Genomic DNA, 22,263 nt, shown 5'->3' on the forward strand with positions numbered 1-22,263 from the left:
AGGAGGTATAGGATTTAGATAAGAGGGAGGAGAAAGACAGACTTGTCAAATAATGGCAGCCTGAGAGTCAAGGGTTGGAGTTAGGGATGTGTGCATCATCTCTGAGGGACAAAGAGCTCAGTTTGGCTGGAACAAAAGGAAGAATAGGAACATAGTGAGAGAAAAGATAGGGGCCAGATTGTGTAAACTTCTGATACTAGAAGACACAATTTGGCCTTTATTTATTATATAATAATTCATTTTTAATTGCATAGTTTAAAACTCAGGATTTTTCAGACATCCCTTCTAAGCCTTACCTCTTCCTTGACTTGATGGAACTGGACCACCTTGTACAGGATATCCTCGTAATCCTGGATTCTCTCTTTCTGTTTTTGATGGAAGTAAATAAGGTCCTTCAGTTGTTGAGACTTTTCTTTTACAGGGGCTCCTTTGCCAGTTAACTCCTCTGATTCTTTCATAATGTACTGAACCTCATCATTCAATTGCTAAAACATTGAAAGCAATAAAAAAATCTTGCTATTAAAGAACTTTTTTACTTTACAACTGACAATATAAAGGTCTAAACAATGAATCACTCTTTCATTTGTTAACAAATACTTATTATGAATGCCCCCACCCTCCAAAATATTTGGGCATTGTGCTGGATGATAGAGATATGTTTTTCTATACTCACCTGAGAAATTTACAAAAAAAAATAGCATGAGCAATGCAACAAAGGTTTCAAAGCTAGGTGGAAAAACAAAGTCATACATTTCTATGGCATACCAAATATTCTATTCATCTGTTAAGTAAATGTATTTTAGATATTTTATGCAGCCCCATGATTATCTCTGATATTTAATACAGACTAGAATCAGGTGGTATGGTAAAAACACCATGAGAAGATGGGTGTAAAAATATATCAGGGGAATAACTTGTGCTCTGTGATAAAAGAATGATCAGAATGAACCACCAGCTGAACAGCATAGTAGATAGACTGCTTCAAAAGCGGTCATCCCATGATCCACAAATAGCCATCACATGTAAGGAGGGATAAACTGCCTTGCCTTTCACCCAGCATTGCTCAGATAATCCAGATTCTGGAATAGAATTTGCAAAAGGGGCATACTTTAAAGAGAATGCTACTATAGGCTTGGCATGGTGGCTCACGCCTGTAATCCCAGCACTTTGGGAGGCCAAGCAGGGTGGACCACCTGAAGGCAGGAGTTCAAGACCAGCCTGGCCAACATGGCAGAACCCTGTCTCTACCAAAAATACAAAAATTAGCTGGGTGTGGTGGCACACACCTGTAATCCCAGCTACCCCAGAGGCTGAGACACGAGAATCACTTGAACCTGGGAGGCGGAGGCTGCAGCAAGATAAAATTGTGCTACTGCACTCCAGCCTGGGCAACAGAGTAAGACTCTGTCTCAAAAAAAAAAAAAAAAAAAAGAAAAGACAGTGAGAGAAAGATAGAGAATGCTACTATAATTTCAAGTGTAGATCTTTTGTATGAAAGGTAAAAGTAATGGAAATGATTTAGACTAAGGAGATAATTTTCAGAAGAGTGACCTAAAAAGGGTCTTCCAGTTCAAGCATTTGGGCATTAAATATATGTGCATCACAGTGACAGGGCTAAAGAAGTGTGACAATGGTCCTGATTTAGAGGAACTTACACGTACATGCAAACGTGCACACAAACAAAATGCATATAAGCAGATAACACAGGGTGTATTAAAGAGCCTAATATAGGCCAGTCACATTTGCTGAAAGTTTTAAAAGAGTTTGCTGTGGATTACAATGGTGGGTGTGTTTGTGTGTAGCAGGCGTGGTGGTTATACTTACATTGGTTTTTGTCTTAAAGGAACCTACAATTAGATATTCCCTAAAGGAATCTTCAATATTCTGATTCTGGGATTCTTTGAAGCCCACATTTATGAAGCAGTGACAGCTAGAAACACAGGTATCTAAATTTTGCAGCAAAGCATAAGAATCCAGGCAGAAGTATAATGTGACTAGCAGCTGGCAATTTTTGGCAGTTGTGTCACATTTTGGAGAGGCAGGAGGTGGGGAAATAGGGACTGCGTTAAGCAGTTAGGGTCAGGAACTTGACTCATGGTTTTATTGCTCATATCCTGAAAGGTGGAGTGGAGGGCACAGCAAAATTCCTGGGGTGATGGTACGTGCCTGGGGTGCTGGTGGGTGAGGACAGTGACATAACAGTGGTCACCTCAGGGACCCAGGGCAGCAGAGCCTCTGGGTCCGAGGTTGCCCATCCTTGTTCTGAGATGTCTCAATTTAAAACACCTCTGCACTCCCAAGGAAAAGAATTAGAGTGAAAATATAGGATAAATATATTACTAGTTTAATTAGCCATGTGAATTTTAAAAATATAATATAAAAATCTATTTAGGACATTTTGTAGCCCTAATGCTGGTATATCATCAAATTCAAAAGAAAGCAGGAAAAAGTAAGAAAAATGTCTCTACAGTGGATTTTTAGACATGCAATACTTTTGTTTAAAAAAATAGAAATTCACCAGCCTGTTACAATTAATCAGGCAAACTGCAACCAAACAGTTTTAAGTATTTTTTCCATTCATCCAAATCCAGCAATATATTTCTTCACCTGGAACTGAGGCTTCATGTCATTCCATTTTTGTCGTAGATCTAAAATGAACTGGAGGCTCCCTCCGAGGTCAAGTGCAGACACAGGCATAAGTGCTTCCTGAAGAAGTTTTAAGTTGTGAGAAGTCTGAAATAAATATTGGACAGTTACACATGCATTTTCTTTGACATCTCCAGCAAATTTGATCATTCTAGGTATGACGCAGAGTGTGATCAAATTTTTCAAACCCCATGAAAACACTCAGGATGTGGCATGAGCTCAGGGTTCTAAACCACCAAGGAGTAAGGCCCTTGGTTTCTGCTGCCTTTTTTGGTTTTATTGTGGTAAAATACACATAACAAAAGTTACCATGTTTACCATTTTGGGGTGTACAGTTCAGAGGCATGATATTTAATACATTCACATCAATGTGCAATCAACATCACCACCATCCACCTCCAGAACTTGTTTATCATCCCAAACAGAAACTCTGTACCCATTAAACAGCTCCCCATTCCCTCCCTCTCTCTCCCAGTCCCTGGTAACCTACATTCTGCTTTCTGCCTCCATGAGTTTGACTACAGGGACCTCATTTATAAGTGGAATCACACGATATTTATCCTTTTGTGTTTGGCTTATTTCACTTAGCTAGTGTTTTCAAGGTTCGCTCATGTTAGCCTGTGTCGGAATTTCATTCCTTTTCACATCCCATTGTTCCTTGCCTCACCTTTTTAAGTTGCTCTTTGAATGCCGCCCACTGCTGTTTTCCAGGCTTGCTTTCCGTGGCTTTAAGCTGCCATGCCAGCCGAAGGAGGCTAAGTTCTTCCCGTTCTGCTTTCTGGTTTTCCATGGTGTTCTTCATGAGGTACACTTCATTTTTCACATCTAATATCTCGTTCTCTTTTGCCTGTTAAATTAATAATTCATATAATAGTTTTTCTTTCCCAAGAGATACAGCTTTTTGTTGTATATAACTATTTTACGAGGCAAATTCTTTATCACAACCAAAGCAGAAGATGGTTCTAACATCCAAGCAAGTCCGAAATCCCTGCGCAGAGGCACAGTTCAGCTCTCGGAACCACACGCTGTGCTTAGACATCCGGTCCCGAGTTCTTCAAGACCCAAGGGGTGTTTGAATTCCTACCTAGGGTCTGGTTATTTCCTGGGGTTTGAAAGATTATTTAATGAGCAGGGGATCCATAATTTTTGAAGTGAAGATTTAAAAAATGCGTATACCTATACGCATTTTAAGTATACTCCATCTTTTATTTTAACACGCTCATTGGAATACGTCAAAATATCAGTATCAAGGCATAGGAGGGGACGGATTGTTCTGGACTGTTTTGTTTTTTCTTTAAACTATTCCATTGTATACATTGCAATTATTTTAAATGTCCTTTGCTGTTTCTCAAGTTCCTCCATTTTGTGAGAACTGAAATGAGTCTGTATCTCTGTATCCAGAACTACATCATACACCGGAAGCACAGTATCTAAAATCAAAGATTTCACTTCCCAACTTTCAGATGTTCTGCTTGACTGGTTTGAAATCTTTTAAACAATGGTTTGAAACAAGGGGAAATTCAATTAGAGGTAAAATGATAATAAGAGCAAAGAGTAAGACTATGCGTGCTTTATTTCTGTAGAAATATTTTAAAAATGCACAGGAACATTCATTTGGCGAAACAATTCTTATGTTTTTTACTTTAATAGCCAGGCTTTCTCAATAAATCTTCAAATTTCTATCATCTCAATGACAGCAATTGACAGTATCATAAATACTTAACAGGATATTTTAAAGATAGGCCATTTTATTTTAAAATTATTTTAAATGATATTGATATTGCACACTTATATTTTTATGTTATTTTACACATTATAAAGTGGCAACTCCAAAAAATATACATATCTGTAGGTCCTAAATGAGATTTCCCCCATGAACTTAAGAATCTAGTAATAAAATGTTATATTCCCTCATTATTAATAATGATACATAATAAATTATGAAAGATATTAGACAACTACAGCAGAATTCACCCCAAATTATACTTTTATCATATTATAAATAAAATTATCTTTCAGATATTTTAAAGAAATGATTAACCAGAATGTAATGTATTGTATAATTTAATATAAATTTTGAAACTGCAGCATGCCAATGACAACTTTAATCAGAAGGATATGGTGGTCTGAGTGAGGTCTAGAGAAAGGAGAGCTAAAGTAGGATTCGTAGATGTCTAGCTAGTAGGATCTGTGAAAAGTGATCATGTATTTGGCAGACGAATATTTTGGCCACTCAAGAAGATTGAATAATTTGCCTGAGGTCTAATTAGTAAACACAGTACTCATTTTACTTCTGTGTAGGACATGGAAAATGTTTGCCATAATCCAGTCTAAACAGGTCACTAAAGCATTCATTTTTCGTTTATATTCATGCACCATGAATGGTTTTCTAATGTCTTGCTTTTCAGATACCTTGATAATAGGAAGGCTGTATCCCAGATAGCATTCTTGGTATCGGCCATTATAAATTAATAAATTAGCACTTTCATCAAGATGTCTGCCATAATTTGGGCCTGAATCAGTTTCTCTGATCTTAATGATTTTTAGATGAACTGAAATTTTTTCTATTTCTGGCTTGAAAATATGAGCCACGACAACCCAATAAAGAACAGAACACTCAACTGAATATACCAGCTGGCCTCTGCCTTCTTAGCAAGCAAACCAGTCACCATGATTCAACAATAATGTTTGTTTAAAAGCCTAGTGGTCCAAAAGATATAAGAATAAAAAAAATTGTTTTACTTACTTTACCAACAATTTCATCTCTCCAAATGTTGCTAACCAATAAATTTCCTTAGTACGTGGGCTTTAATTTTATCAATAAGGAGGAACTTATTGATATGATAGTGGTAAAGACCTTAGGGTAGAGTGACCGTGTTTATGACATCAAGATAAAAGACCACCAAAGCACAGTAGTAAAATATATGCTATTTCTGGGAGATCTAAGTGGGCATTGAATATTATGATAACCTAAGTTTATTTAGATATAGATACAAAATATAATTTGGAATAAGTTATTGTTGCAGATCTTTAAAAAAAAATCTGTACAATCTTAAACATTCTAAATAAGTAACAAAGGACTTCTGAGTAGAATGGGGTAGCCAGTGGCAGAGCAGTGCTTTTGCTTAGAATACCTAGAAAAGCTGGGTAAAATGCAGAAGGAATCCATTTGAAGGAAGCAGAGAACTGGTCGGACAACCGGAACTAGAGAGGCTGACTCCAGAGAGGGAAGAACCTGACAGGGGTGAGCTCACCTATCATCCCAGGGGGATTTCCCAATTCTGTGCAGACAGGAAACTGATAATGGAGACTTCCCTGGAGCCGAGAAAACACCAGAGATTTTGGCAGACACTTGGAGGGCTTCAAGCACAATGATCTTCTAAAGACATTGACAAAATACCAGGGGTATATCGGGCAGTGGATTAAAAAACCTAAGCAAAAGGCCTCTGAAAAGCAGAGTGGAGTTTTTCAGCAGACTACCCAAACAAAGATTGGAGTTTGTGACCTGCCAGGGGCAGAGACCTCAGAGAAAGCACTTGGCTCTCAGTACAAAACTCTGGGAGCCTGAGGGGACAGGACTACACTGCAAACACAACTCTGCCAGCTTCTGATTGGCTTGAGTGATTGCCCACCAACGCCTGCCTGGAGAAAGAAGGGTGACCCTTTCTAGAAGAAGAAAACACCATCTGCTGATACTCCAATTTTTTATACATAATGTCTGGTATTTGATAAATATTCGCTAGTTCTGCCAAGAAACAGGACTACAGGACTGGAAACCAAGAGAAAAATTAGACAACAGAAACAGCTCCAGATCGGCCGGGCGCTGTGGTTCATGCCTGTAATCCCAGCACTTTGGGAGGCGGAGGTGGGCAGATCACTTGAAGTCAGGAGTTTGAGACCAGCCTGGTCAACATGGTGAAACCTCGTCTCTACTAAAAATACAAGTATTAGCCGGGTATGGTGGCGGGCACCTGTAATTCCAGCTAATCGGGGGACTGAGGCATGAGAATCGCTTGAACCCAGGAGCTGGAGGTTAAAGGGAGCTGAGATCGCACCACTGCACTCCAGTCTGGGTGACAGAGCGAGACTCCATCTAAAAAAAAAAAAAAGAGAAAAGAAAAGAAAGGAAAGAAAGAAAGAGCTCCAGATCCAAATGTTGTAGCTAGCTGATGAACACTTTAAGTGCCTAGGGTTAATATAGTTCAAGAAAGTATTGGAAAGATGGGAAAAGAGCAGACAAGAAACAGAATTTCATCAGTAATTTAATAAATAAAAGTACCGACTGTAGATTCCAGAACTAAAATTTCTGAAATGAAGTTAGTAATAAAAAGGTAGACAAAATTACGCAGTTTGAAAGTATTTGAATTCCCTTAGGTAAATCAGAAACATACATAATCAACAGATGGGAGAAGACTGATTGAACCATGTAAAAGTATGAGAGAGAGACAGAGAGACAGATAGATGATACATGTGCCAAATGTTCTAAATGAAAAATAATTTTTCTTTTTTTTGCAGTAAAGCACCTAGATCACATAGGTACATGGGCAAATTGCTTAGCAAGTTTTCTTTAGTGCTTAAGAATCATGTTGAATAAATTAGAATCAGCTAATGCATATTTTATTTCCAAGTAGGTTTATCAAGAATGGTCTTCAAACAACAAAAGTTGAAACAAGATAAAGAGAAAATTGCAGCTCCAAGTAGATGAGGGTAGTTAGAACCTAACTCTTCCAAATGAATTCAGGCTCCAGACTGAGATTAATCACATCCCAGGTACAGAGAAAATTGCAGCTGTCAGTTATCTTTGAAAATCTACAGAAACTAGAAGAGCCATAAAATTAGAGAACAGAAAATGCCCTGATTTTCAAAAGGAGGAAAGGATGGACTACACAATTTACAGATTGGTAAGCTTCACACTGAAAATCAGTGCAATAAGTTCATTACTTATCAAGCACTTTGTGAGCATTTTGGAAAGAATGCCTTGATCGCTAGGAGCCAACCTGATTTATGTCAAATTGTCTATGTCATTGATAAGATACTAGGTAGGTAAACCTTCTTTTGAGCAGTTTATTTGAGAAAGTCTCCCACTATAGACTTAATACAAAGATTATGAAGTAGTGGCTGAATGAAGTACTATTGGGAATATTCATGATTATTTTAAAAACTGGTTTAATCAATAGACTGCTTCATGAACTGGAATGCCAATCTGCCCTTTAGGCATTTATATTTAAGAACTAATTGCTGCCATAGAAAGCTTACTTGTCATATCTACAGAATTAAACCCAAGACAGATGGCTAATATACTAGATAGGTTCAAATTAGTTTAGCAAGATGGGATCATGTGTGAAGTCTAACAAAATAAAATTAAAGAAGAAAAAATATAAAGGCCCACATTTGTATAAAAAAGGTAAATGGCTGACACAGGTATAATATGGGAGAGACATGGTTTGACAGAAGCTGCAATAAAAATATTATGAGAGTTTTGTTCTATCACAAGCTTAATATGTACCAGCAAAGTGAAACTACTGCTAAAAATGTTAGCATAATTGTAGGTCTCATTAGTGAATGATAATGTCCAGTTTACTGTACTCTGTGTTGCACCTGTAGTTCACTTTTTGGTTACATTTAATGAATGATCTTGACAAACCATAGAAAATCCTGAGAAGGGGGGATCAGCATAGAAAGAAAAATAAAGCTCCTTCATAAATGATGGAAAGGATTTTTAATGCTGCAGAAAAAACTCAGACATAGCAACTGTTTTTAATGTTGGAAGGACTTTCATGTGTAAGAGAAATTAAATATGAATACTTTTTGTCCCTGTGTAGCTACAGATGATTAGGAGTAGATACAGAAACAGATATATTTAACATTAAAAAAAAAAAAGGTTTCTAGCAGCTGGCATTCTCCAACAATGAAATGAGCAGTTTCATTAGGAAAATACTTGAGGTATTGAAAGAGAAGTGGACTATCTTTTAAGTATCCTACAGGGAATTTTATATGGGTTATGGGTGGATATAAGGATTCTAAAATATTTTACAGATATAACTCAAGACAGTTAAAGGTTAGGGTATTTTTCTAAACGCAATGGATCTTCACTACAAAGAGATCTGCTATGGTAAGAAACTCTTCAAAAGAAGATTCATCTTAGAAGTTGTCTTTAGCCTCTAGAAATTTTGAAAGGACCTTGTTGCATGCTTTCAAAATAACACAGAACTTTTGGGTGGACTTCTGAGGACTCTATTTAATAACAACAATGTTGCATTTGGATTACAGTCACTTTCTTCTTAATAGTTAAAACAGCCTTCCTGTTATAAACTAACCAAAGTTCTAGGCCAAGCAAGCATTTAAATGTTGGGCTTCAGGACTGGTCTAGGTTGAATGAAGCTAAAGAGAACTCCCTAGGAGAGAACTGCTGATTAATAGACAGCTGAACCTTTGAAATTATTATTTTGACTTTGATGAGTAATCCCTGCAGAAGGTGTGATCCATTTAATGCCATTCTTACCATATTTATTAAATTAAGGAACTCAAGCCCTAGATCTTGTGTTATAAAACTCTTCTTTAAAAATAGCTGCCACTGCTTCTCAGCCGAGTCAGAACAATGCTTGGCTTTAGCATCATCCTGCTCCTTCTGAGGGATTTCGGTTTCATAAAATTCTTTTAAGCTCTGAAATTGCATCTCTACCTAAAAAAGAAAAAAGAGAGTTAAGAACACTTAAACACATTTTTTTAAAGAAAAAGAACAGTAGATTCCAATAAAAACCTATATAAAACCTAAAACTACATTTTCTGAATTTTTAATTTGTAAACATATTTATTTATTTATTTATTTATTTATTTATTTATTTATTTATTTATTTTTAGAGATAAGGTCCTTTGCTCTGTCACACAGGCTGGAGTGCAGTGACACCACCATAGCGCACTGCAGCCCCAAACTCTTGGGGTCAAGCGATCCTCTCTCCTCATCTTCCAAGTATTAATGGCTAAAAACTACAGACTATAGGCACCCGGCACCAGGCCTGGCTAATTTTTTTTTTTTTTTTTTTTTTTTTGGTAGAGACGAGGTCTTGCTATGTTGTCCAGGTTGGTCTCGGACTCCTGGGCTCAAGAGATCCTCCTGTCTTGGCCTGTCAAAGTGCTGGGATTACGGGCATGAGCTGCCAACCCCAGCCCATTTTCAGAATTATTTAAATAATTATTGAATATTTTCAACTTATTGAAAAGATTCAAAAAATCTATTTGGATTGCTGATTGTTTGGGTAGAACACTGAGCTGACAGGTTTAATAAGCATAAAAACTAATTATTGAAGCCAAAATCATATTTATAAATTCTGTGTTTGTATGTTTTTCAATTTGGGACAATTTATGTCAAAGACCTGTGTGGTTTCATTTAAAGCCAAGTTTTATAATTCAGAAGAAAGATGCATACATAGAATCAGACGATACAAATCAGTAAGAAATACAGGCCAGTGAAAGATTATTAGTAAATCACAATTTACTTCTAATCAGCAATAAACCAGAATAAAAAAGTATAAATAATTACCAATTTTCTGCCAAAGTATAATATTAAACTGCCTTCAAGAGCTAATCTCTTATTAAGGTAAATTACTATGCCTCCCTGGAATTATATTTTCTCATTTGCTAACCAATGTAAGCAATATTAGATCATTTTAAATCACTCCCCTTGATCAGAGTTTATATAAAATCAAATGTGTCTGTAGACCTACAGATTAATATGTAATTGGATGATGTAGAAATAGTAGAAATTATTTGACACAAGTTTGTATGCATTTTCAATAATACTAATGGCTGACAGGACCAGACTTAAATAGCTTGTAACTCCCAAGAGCAATCTAAACAGGGTAAGAAATTTCAGGCAATGGTTAGTCACTATATTTTAAAGATTTTCACATTTTTCTTAATTTAACTGAACTTCATAGGAGAGCCTGCAAATAGCTCTCAGAAACAGAAGCTCTCTCCTCATTTCCATATTCCATTTATACATGCCTCTATGTTTTGCTGATGCTTGTTCCCTCAGCCCAGAATGATCTTTCCTCAATTTTCTTATCTTATTTATCCTTCATGAGCAGTTAAAATGCTACTTCCTCCATGGAGCCTTCTAAGATGCCCTAGTAATAATTAACTATTTTGGGGGGTACTCAAAAATAGCTCTAGGAGAAAGAGAGCCATAATCAAATTATTACAACACAAAGACACATATACAGACAATATTATGGGCACACTGAGGAGAGACCACCAACTCTATATGGAGTAAATAGGGAAGAGCTTCCCAAAGGAAGTGACGTTTGATCTGTGTCTTGAGAAATTGTCCACAGTGAGAAGGCGTCAAAGGGGATCCCAGATGGGAGGGATAACTTGTGTAAAAGTGTGAAACACTAGCTGTGAAGACACTCGCTGATTCAGAGGACAATACATGATCTTAGTGTGAGTGAAGTACAGGTTGCACAAGCTGAATGGTAATAAAGAGACAGAGGGATATTCGTGCTGGGATAAAACTGGCCAGCAGGTTTCAACTTGTTTCCTGCTGTAACCAATATAACTGAGATACATTCTCATTAGGTTGAAACTACCGATAGATGAGTCGGAATCAGCATGGCAATCATCAGGGCTTCAATAAGATCATCCATTATAGGCTGGGTGTCAATATTATGGGCAGTCAGTTATGTGCAATTCTCAAAACATAAACTTTAATTCATCCTTCTTTTCCAACTGTTCAAAAAAGCCTCCTTGAATGCAAATGAGAACCATATTATTATAGAAATTCCCTTAACTCTGTACTAGTTGATTTAGGTGAATTAATGATAAGCTTTAAGACTTTATTCATTTGTGATAAAAGTTATTTGCAATTGCTTTATTACACTTGTCAAATTACCTGAATTTCAGGAGGTAATGTGATCAGATTTGCCTTAGAATGGCTTTTGTTTTGGCTGCAAAAAGAAGGGGAGTGCGAAGGGGGAAATATAGGAGGCAAATTGAGCAGGCAGAAGATGATGTCATTAAGCTGGATAAGAGATGATGACAGCCTGAACCGAGGAAGTGATGGTACAAGTGCCGAGAAAGGGGAGTTCAGAAATCTTTTAGGTTGGCTCAATAAACAGATATGGGAGAGCATGGCCTTTGAAATAGAAAAAACAAAAGGGAAAGAATTGGGGATTAAACTTCAGCTTTGATGTTTGCTAGTGCTTGATCTTGCACACCTCACCCCTCAGATCCTCAGTTTCCCACATTTACAAAATGGGGATCATAGTAACTAAAACATAGGGTGTTATAAGAATTAAATAAAATCAGGAATGAAAAGCACAGTACCTAGTACAAAGTAAATGCTCACTGAGAAAGTGATTAAAAGAGACATAGAAGCTTCTACATAGGATTCCTGAAAGGATGGTGGAGTCATTAACCCAATGCCAAAATACAGAAGGAAAAGCATATTTGAGGAAAAGACACCAGCTGTGTTTTGCTGAGTTGGAGGAGCCTACAGGATACATAGCTAACTGAAAGCATTGGTTTGGAGCTCATGACAGTTGGGGCTGAGGAACCACTTTTGAGTTATTGGTGAAGAAACCATAGGCAGGAATGTGGTTTTTGTAGAAAAAGTGGGTACAATGTGCAAAAGAGAGGGCACAGGCAAGAATTCTATGACCCACCACGCTTTAAGAACAAAAAAGGAAAGTGAATTAGGAGAAAGGAGAAGGAACAGACAAAGAAGTAGACAGGATTATTCCACTTATGTGAAATATCCAGAAAAGGCAAACCTAGAGACACAGAAAGTAGTCAGTACTTGCCTGAGGCTGGGGGTGGGAGCCAGGACTGACTAAAAATGTATGCCAGTGCTCTTCTGGGGATGATGGACATATACTAAAACTGGAGTGCTATGGTGGTTGCATGATTCTATAAATATAGGAAAAATCATTGCATTATGAAATATGTGAGTTTTATGCTATGTAAATTTTACCTTAGTAAATCTGTTCTTTCAAAAAAGAAACCCAAAGGAGGTGAGAGTGGGTAACTGGGTCAAATAAATACTGCAGAAAGATTAAGAGGATGAAGACTGAAAATATACCACTTAATTTGTCAACCAGTAGGTAGCTTAAAAGAACGTTTTTAATGGAGTGAAGAGGTCGCAAGTGGAAGGGTTGAAACAGGAATAAAGCGAATTGCAGTGGGACAAGGACAGGATGAGCAAGTAGAGGTGGGGAATATCTTCTTCCCATTTCAAGAGTCCAAATTTGAGCCTGGGCATCATGAAGAAACCCCATTTTTACAAAAAAAAATACAAAAAAATTAGCTGGGCTTGGTGGCACATACCTGTAGTCCCAGCTACCTGGGAGGCCGAGGTGGGAGGATCACCTGAGCCTGGGGAAGTCGAGGCTGCAGTGAGCTGTGATCATGCCACTGCACTCCAGCCTGGGTGACACAGTGAGACCCTGTCTCTCTCTCTCTCTCACACACACACGCGCGCGCGCGCGCGCGCACACACACACACACACACACACACACACACACACACCAGTCTACATTTGAAGGGAAATAAAATGATGGACTGGTAGCCTTGGTGAGGGCAAGACTATAAGGACATCACTGTAGAACAAAGGAAAAGAAGCAATGGAAAAGAAACCTGTTAAAAATTAGAGGATGGCCAGGTGTGGGAACTCACACCTGTAATCCTAGCACTTTGAAAGGCCAAGGCGGGTGGATCACCTGAGGTTGGGAGTTCAAGACCAGTCTGACCAACATGGAGAAACCCCTCTCTACTAAAAATACAAAAATTAGCCGGGTATGGTGGTGCGTGCTTGTAATCCCAGCTACTCCTGGCTGAGGCAGGAGAATCACTTGAACCTGGAAGGTAGAGGTTGCAGTGAGCCAAAATCGCGCCATTGCACTCCAGTGTGGGCAACAAGAGCGAAACTCTGTCTGAAATAATAATAATAATAAATAAAATTTTAAAAAATAAAAATTAGAAGATGATTGCTGGAGCTAGATGCTGAAGGACGTAGGAATATTCAGGAAAGAACTAATCACAGATTTGTGCTGAACAGGAGCAAAGACTTTAGTTTATTGGAACCCATGGAGGACAGGTGAATATGTCAACAAGTTTGGAAGTCAAGGCCATTATTCTCAATGGCTTCATTTTTTTTTTCAGTGACATATGAGTTAAGAACATTGGATGAGATTTAGGGATAGAAACTAAGGTGAGATGCTTGAGAATTGCTACCAAATGGGAGCCAACTAGGGAGCATATGGGAGACCCAGCTGAAGCAGAGGCCCGTGCATTTGTAACCGGGCCAATCAGCACAATTATATGATTTTCCACTGGAGCGTCTGGAAGCTTGGAAGGAAAGGCTGAGTAAACAGAGTATTGGATTGATCTCGTATTGGGAGTTGGCAGGGTTAGTCAGGGTGGCGGGCAGGGAGTTGAGGGGATGGAGGATGGAAAGGAAATGAGTAACCATTAGCTGGTGAGGAAGAAAGGAAAGCCAGAGGAGGAGTGAAGTAATGTACGGGGAGCATTGCCAGGATTGGAAGGATGGAAGACTCTGCCAGGTAGGAAAACAGATTTAGCAGAAAATAGAAAGCAGGAAGCTGAAATGTTTTGATTAAATTGTTGTTTGCAAAGCTAAGCCTCCTGGTCCAAAGGCTAGAGTGGATCAAAGTTGATGCTTAAATGAAAGCTAAGGAGGTTCATTTTCGGCAATGAAGATGCAGAAAGCAAGCACTTCTTCGTAGCTTCTCTACCATTTCATGTCCTGCATTATAATATTCATCAACAAGATAATTCTGTCAGTTGGGAATAGTTTGGAACTTGCCAAACCACAAGAGTTTAGGGTCAAGAACTAAAAAGAACACAAAGGATAAATGCTTGAGGGGATGAATGCACCATTCTCCATGATGTGATTATTACACATTGCATGCCTGCATCAAATCATCTCATAAATATATATACCTATGTATCCACAAAATCAAAAATTAAGAAAAAAGAAAATAAAGAGAAAAAGCTAAAAAGAAGTCAGAAAGGACAAACAGTTGAGTAAAAATGTAGAAAAGGATGCAGTGGTGAATTGAGAATATTATAAAGGAATTGGATAGAGGAGAGATGTGCCGGCAGGACAGTGGTGGTGAGAGGTAAGAAGGAAGGTGTTGAGAAGGTAAAGGTGAGAAGATGGAAAAAATCAAGCACATACTTATCTTGGGTTGGCTCTACCCCTGAGTGAACCCTACTGGCTCTGCCTCCCACTAAACCAGCACCCATCTGCCTGAAGAGGAGCGTGATCTACATTTGCATGGGGATTACTAGGATTGGGGTTAAATAAACTGGGAAAATAAAATAGGGCTTTTCTATTACTGATGACAGCTTCAAGAAGCAATGACCTTTGAGATGGAATCCAGTGTACTAGAGGGAATATTAGAGGTCATCTAGTATAACCAGACAAAATAAGGCCCCAGAAGAAGCTCTGAGGGGTAACATATGAAGACACATCACACAAGGCAGATTCGAGACTGAACCCAGAGGCCTGTAATTTCCAATTCTGTGTATTTCAAATGAACCACACTAACTGCTAAGGTATTCAAAAAGATCCATGGTTTAGAAGATGACTGTTTTGAAATAATTTTGTTGTATGTTTAGGATATTGTAAATATTTGTAGGACGTAGTAAAAATTATTCCAATATAACCAGTTTGTTTATTTGTGCATATACCACAGTATCCACATGCACAAATTTATATGATTTTTAATACAACAACTTATTTTTTGAGCCTTTGTATGCTGCCTTGAAGAATGTGAAAAAAAAAAAAAAAACCCAGAATCTCGGGACCCCAAACTCACTATGACCAAGGGAAAGTTAAGCTTGGGAACTGGATCACACACACAAAAACTGCTTTGCTTTTGTTTCCAAACAGATAACTGTAATTTTACAGCTTTATGTCATAGCCTCTACTCCCTCTTTTCACATGTTTACTTTATCTTATGTAAAATATAGATTTACTAGGTGTGCAACAATGCATAATTTACTTTTTCCCCATGTAAAAATGTAGGTTTTCACATGTAAAATGTAGATTTGCTGAGGCTAATCAGAGCCTCACAAGAATGTAACCAGCTGCCTCACTGCCTATCCTCCCTCCTTTTTGTTTTCCTTGTGCTTGCCCTTTCTCCTTTAAATACTGAAGTTCCCCAACCCCCCTTTGGAAAACGCACAGGTCACAGGTGCTCCTGGGATTTTAATTTTTTCCTAGGCATATCTCAACCTTGGCTAAATAAACCTTTATAGATTGAGAACTGCTGCAATCACTCTTTGGTTTACAAGAATACAGGGCCTATAAGTGAGCCCACGCACAGGGGTAGAGGATACGGACCTACCCACCAAGGCAGAGCATATATCCCCACAGAAAGCAAGGACATGGGCAGTGGCCACCTTGCTGAAGAAGGTTAACACATAGTACCATACCTCCTCTGATGACTTCAGAAATGCCACGTAAGTTTGCAGGACTTGCGATCTATAGTCAATGCTTTGGCCAAATAGGTTTAATTCTTCTGCTAGCCATCTAGCTTTAGAGGAAAGTGATACCATTTCATCAGATACAAATTCATTTTTCTCCATCATGGTTTTTGCAGCTGCTTCTAATTCATGTGATGTCTCCTGTAAAAGCAAAGCACTGGAGGTCAGAAACTGACAGGGGAATCATGAACATTCACGTTTCATTATCTTCTGCATATCCATCAATTATGATCACTAATTAAACTTATACCAAGAATCTCCTCAATAAAGAAAGACACAACTTCCAAAATTCTAAAAAAAAAAAAAAAAGGGGGGTACTTTAGAATGAAAATCATTTCAAATTCTTCTTGGTTCTATCAGCTATACTTATTTTGAGCACTCTATTTTCTGTGTCACAAATTAAAGAAAGGTTGTTTGGTATGAAAGGTTAGAAATGTTTTAAATAATTTAAATGAAATAATTATACATGAGATAGCTATTTGAAATTTAACAATACCTCCAGCAAATTCCTAAACTAATTTTATTATATGAGATGGCAAATTTATAAAACTTATTTATTAGTTTTTAATTTACAAAAAGATGACATATCAATAGTGCAGTCTTATTTAAATCTCTATCTAGAAGGGCCAGTGGGGAAAATATTACATATCAGGCCTAAATAACCTAAAAAATCAGTGACTTTGACTTGCTCAGGGATGTTCTCCTATGTTTTCTTCTGAGTGTAATTTCTGTTGTGTGAACTCCAACCACTGATTAAATGGATGAATAGAAATTGTAGGCATGACGATTATGCATGTCATAGAAAGAGCCATGTAAAATTTCATTGAGACCAACCTAAAAACCAAGCAAAATGAAAGAAAAAGCTCTGCAGCAATGAGAGATTGCTTCCCTACTTGTGATTAATATGCTTCCCAAGTACTACATTGAATGAAGGTAATTTTAATTTAGAGGCCCTGCTTCGTGATAGCACTCTGGGAAGGAAGGAAGCGGGGAATTTCTTCCCTTGTAATCTCCTCCCCATTTCTAAAATGTTTACAATTAAAAAATGAAATGGAGTTCAGGCATAAGTTCTAAGTATTCTAAATAATAAATAAAAAATACCCAATTTAACAAAAAAATTGGTGTGTTTGTGAGTTTCCGGTGGGGACACAGTCCATGAAGGAGGCTCTTCTGCTGAGAACTGGAGTCACACGCCTCTTCCCGCTGACCTGGGAGAACCAGGGGAGGGCACGTGACTCATGTTCCTTAAACTTTGCTGGAGCAGACAGAAACTTCAGGGCAGGTTTGGAGCCAAGTGCCAAGTGAAAGGGGTAGGAGGGAGCTGGAGAAGGTGCTGTGGTGGGGGTGGGGCACTTTCTGTCTCTGAATGTTAGGTAAGCAAACAAGGTTGTTTTTATTTATATCCTTGGAATCTTGCAATAACGCACGTTGCTTCTGGTAATTTTTTGGTAACTTGCTCTTGCAGAAAAAATTGCCAATAGTCAGAGAAGCACTGTCCCTGCCTCCTCTGCCACCCCCAAAATGAGGCTTTTTTTGAGAAACTGCCCAGGCAAGAAAAGGGAACCAAAAGAGTGTTTAATACCCAGACGTAATGCTGACTTTCAGTGAGCACAAATGCCCTAATAAATGCACATATAAATATAATTCAGACACATAAGAATATGAGTTTTTAAGTCATTATGTGCTACATACGAATTTAGAATTGTAAACCTCAAGTGAGCTAGGATTAAGTTTATAGCTATCAAATATTTTTAAAATTATCTTTACAAAATTATAGCCATAATAATCATTCTCATTTTATTTACCTTAGCTTGGATATCTAGTTCCAGATATTTATTCAAAATCTTCTCTGATTCAGAACGGGTAGAACCGACATCCATTGCATTAGAAAGTACTGGACTGATTTTCTGAATTGACATTTCCACCTTTAGGAGTGAATAATATATATGGCAGTCTTGGTACTATATTTTTGCATAAATGTACGCACATGTGTCAGGAAGATAAATATTATTTTATAGATTCTCGTTATACTTGAAATGTATTTTATCAGTATTAATCTAATATAGTTTTAAATATTCAGAATTTCATGTTTTAATAACGCTACTCTCCATAGGAGGTAATACTTGTGGCCTACCAACAAATGTTATATGTTGAAAGATATTTCTTTTATTAACAGCTATTAGATATAAGCAATCATCCACATCCTCTAAGAACTTATCTATATTACCTATGAAGGATAATGCACTTGCTAACACATCAACAGAGATGAATTTATCTGTGAGTTGAATAGGACCCAATTTACAGGCACGTTTTAAAGGCAAGATCCAGAGCATGAGCATTGCAGTATTTTGGGAAGAGGGACTCTGGGGAAGCACCAAACCCTGGACATGTTACAGTAAAACACAGGGACATACTTAGGACATTTAATTGATGAGCTTGGAGGACTATGATTTGATCCTCAGTGGACATGAGTCATTGACTAAAATGACCCTTGAAGGGTTCTGTTCCATTCAAGTTACATGCTTTGTCCCCTCGCTCTAACTCTAGTCCATACTCCCCAGACTCGAATTGGCTCCAAATTGGCAATAGGACAAGCAGCAACAGCTGAGGTCCTACTGTTCCACTGCCACCAAATTAGCTTGGGTCTCAAGCTCCAGGCAATGCAGCACCACAGCTGCCACCATATTTGGAAACTCCCTAAACCCAGGCACCAGAACAAGGATAAAATCCCCAAGTTTCTGGATTAATAACAGGTGAGGAGGCAATTTAAATACAGACATTGATATTTAATGCCTTCTCCAGTGAAGTCTACTAATTCTATTCATGTAAGTTCAGGCATATAAGTCCACATATCAAACGAAAACATCATTGAAAATTTGAGACCAAGCCTCTGCAGCAAGATTCATTAGCATCAATGCCATTGAGATATTACTAGTTTTTGCTAAAGATAAATAATTTTTTTATTTAGTCAAATTGTAGCTCCTTAGTCTTACTCCCCTTTGGAAACAGGAAGTAAAATTCTTCCATACCAAGCCATCATGTTCACTCTGCAGAGAGGATTTTCACCTGTACGTTTATATGCAGAATGACTGTGTTGCCTTGCACTGGTCTAGTTCAATAAAATATAATAATGGCAATTTATTCCTTGAAAAACCTAAAACATAATATTTGGGATCTGTCTATGTCAACACCTGTCTACAGTCCTGGTGTTGTATGGTACCATGGTAACAGAAACTTGTGCATATTTGAACCATGCTCAGAACCATGCAAATGAAAGATCCACTCTATTCCCATCTGTAGTTGGTTCAGTTAACACAGTACTGTGCAAAGCGGGAACTGCCTTTGTGTGTATACCTTCAGGCCAGAGGTGCAGACAGGCCACCTGGGTCAGGGATGGTTGATGAACAACAGTGAATTACAACTCTGTTTAGTTCAATTAAAGGACCCAATGTGGTACATAAGGGCAGCCTAAGGAGACATGCCCCTGTCCTCCTGCCATGCCCACATACTGCCCTACCATATCATCTATTATCACCAACTTAGATATTTAAGTTTTAGTTTATGAAACTACCTTCCGTAGGTAACCCTCCACTGAGGCTGTTAGTTGTTGTTTCTTAAGAGCATATTCCTTGTGCGCTGAACACTGTTCGGTCAGATGATCCACTCGTCTCTTAATGCACCCCATCATCTCATGGATGCCGGACACCTGAGAGCTGAACAGAGCAAGCCAGCTGTTAATTCACTCTACCCCAATATAGAACACAGAATATTTGAAAACAGATCTGCTCTCATGTTAGGTAGGCGTTGGTAAAAGGCATCAGCTTTAGGATAACAGAAGTTAAGTAGCTATCATCTCGGCATAGCAGAAAGCAAAAACAAATTATATTCTTTTGTTTTGTCTGTCAGTCCTGAGGGAAAAGATGAGTTATGGGTTTTTGCAACAAGGTCTAATCTTCTTTTCTAAAGGCTTACTTTTTAATATTTCTGTAGGATATTTTGAAAACCTTATGGCAAAGCCATAGTATGTTTACCACGACTTTTCCTTAGGATGTTATTTAAAAACTTCATTTATCTAAAGATGCTCTTTGAATAGAAATGTGGATCAGCCAATTAACAAAGCATTTACTAATCCAATAGGGTAAAATATTTACATAACACTAAGGTCCTTGTTCTCAATGATTATGAATGCTCAAGGCTGTATTCATTATATGAAAACCAAGTTATCACCAACAATTAGAAATCAAATATACTTGTTGATAAAAAAAAGAAGCCATGCCTCACATTATCATTTTTTCACCTGTGCTGGCCTCATGAGACAAAGAAAAGTGACGTGAGAGCTCCTACAACGAAAATGCCTCTAAAACAATGCATGAACTTTGAGATGGACCCTAGCTCTAGTCCAAAGATATCTTAACAAGTTTCCTAATATTGTTGATGGAATGAACACTTAAATTTTCCAACCTATCCTTAAGACTATTTAAGAAGTTGATGTCTTTCATTTCCCCTCAGTCATTTCCTTCACATACTGTATTAATAAAGATGAACATGATAACCCTTAAATTTAATTACCCAGAGTTTAAAAAGAGCTCAGAACAAGGTACAGGTTTCAGTCATTTTACCTCAAAATAATGAATTTATGACTCTGTAAAAAATGAATTTAATTAGTAATGAAATGAGGGCAAGATCCCAAATGACCGAGAGGTAAAGTAACCTCACTGGAGTGATGACGATGCCACTATAGAGCTGGAAAACACTGAGGTGTGTCCTGTGGACCACAGAAGTCTCAGGTAAGTTTAATTGGAGGAAAATATGAAACCACTATGAGTAATCTTATTCCTGGCACATAATGTTTCACAGATGTTACATTTTAAACATTTAATTTTGCATTTTAATACGTAGAGACAGTGAAGAATATAATCAAGACATCAGGAGATTCTTCTCATTTATCATTAAGAAATAGTTCTTAACAACACTAAATTCCATAATTCTACAAAAGCAGTGTATTGGTAATATGAATTGTATTTTGACTAGGCTTTAGACTTTGAAATATTGTATGCTCAAAAGGCATTTAAAAGGCCAGCTTTCCTATATACTGTAGGCTCCAAGTTTTCTGCAGAATATGGAAACCTGGAATGAGAAAAATAAATTGAATAAAGGGCATTGTGGAAAGAAGGTACAGAGAACAAAGGTTGTGAAAGGAAATGGGCAAACACGTAGAGAAGAAACATAGCTGAAAATGGCAGAAAATGCCATTATTAAATAAAAGGAATTTGGAAATGATTAATACAATTCAGAAAGAAAAGCCAAGATAAAAGGTGCCCACTCCCACCTGAGTTGCCCTGTGTCGTCTCACCCCAAATGCCCTCGGTGTCTATTCCAGTTAGGGGCTATTTTACCAACTAAACTTAGAATACAGGCCTCCCTGACCCCAAGAAGCTGTAGCTTGGAGGGGAGTCCAAATTTTGAAAGTTTCCCTAGGGGAAACTAGATCTCAGTAACCAACTCCAGCCAAGCCTCTTGATTCCTGTTCACATTACTCTTTTTTATTCCCTGGCCTTCTCCAAAGAATAAGACTGTTAGCCAGCTTCTTGCAGTTATCTATAAGTCCTAGCCATGATGTCTCAGGTACCAGAAGTACCAGAACTCAGACCCACTCTCTGACTCTGACCTGAACTTGTTCTAGCATCCCCTCCTGCTCCCAAATTTCCCACTTGAATCCCTACTTTGTCTTAATTATGATGCTCTAATTCAACACTGACACTGAGCCCAGCCTCCTCTTTGGCCATTTGAATACAAAATGAACTCTCTTTCTAAAATGGCATCACTCAATTGTACAGTGTCATGGGAAATAAAGATTATAGATGCACACTTCTTATAAATTTGCATATAGTCATAATAGCTACTATTTAATACATTCTTGCAACAGACATGCCACTTTGTTAAGTGCATTAGATGCATTATTTGATAGAATCCTTAAAATAACTTTGCGAAGTGTCAGAAAAGTAGCAATAACTTCAATTTTTAGCCAATGAAACTGAGCCTTCACAGGTGACATAACTTGCCCTAGAGACACACAGCTAATATAAGCAGCAAAGACTTGATTTAAT

At 37.8% G+C, this 22,263-nt stretch overlaps 1 protein-coding gene across 2 annotated transcripts in view; it reads right to left on the reverse strand.

The window, feature by feature from the left end:
• CCDC141 (coiled-coil domain containing 141) overlaps window positions 1-22,263 on the reverse strand; it is a 219,138-nt gene that overhangs the window by 35,740 nt on the left and 161,135 nt on the right. For both annotated transcript variants that reach the window (XM_063791317.1, XM_515948.8), the window contains exons 9-15: window positions 19,728-19,869; window positions 17,962-18,081; window positions 16,106-16,297; window positions 9,149-9,328; window positions 3,314-3,493; window positions 2,608-2,733; window positions 297-485 (exon numbers count right to left, since the gene is read on the reverse strand). In XM_063791317.1, the coding sequence (XP_063647387.1) occupies window positions 297-485; window positions 2,608-2,733; window positions 3,314-3,493; window positions 9,149-9,328; window positions 16,106-16,297; window positions 17,962-18,081; window positions 19,728-19,869 (1,129 nt within the window). The remainder of the gene's footprint in view (window positions 1-296; window positions 486-2,607; window positions 2,734-3,313; window positions 3,494-9,148; window positions 9,329-16,105; window positions 16,298-17,961; window positions 18,082-19,727; window positions 19,870-22,263) is intronic.

Source organism: Pan troglodytes, chromosome 13 (assembly GCF_028858775.2).
Source record: "Pan troglodytes isolate AG18354 chromosome 13, NHGRI_mPanTro3-v2.0_pri, whole genome shotgun sequence".
In the NCBI taxonomy this organism is placed as follows: domain Eukaryota; kingdom Metazoa; phylum Chordata; class Mammalia; order Primates; family Hominidae; genus Pan; species Pan troglodytes.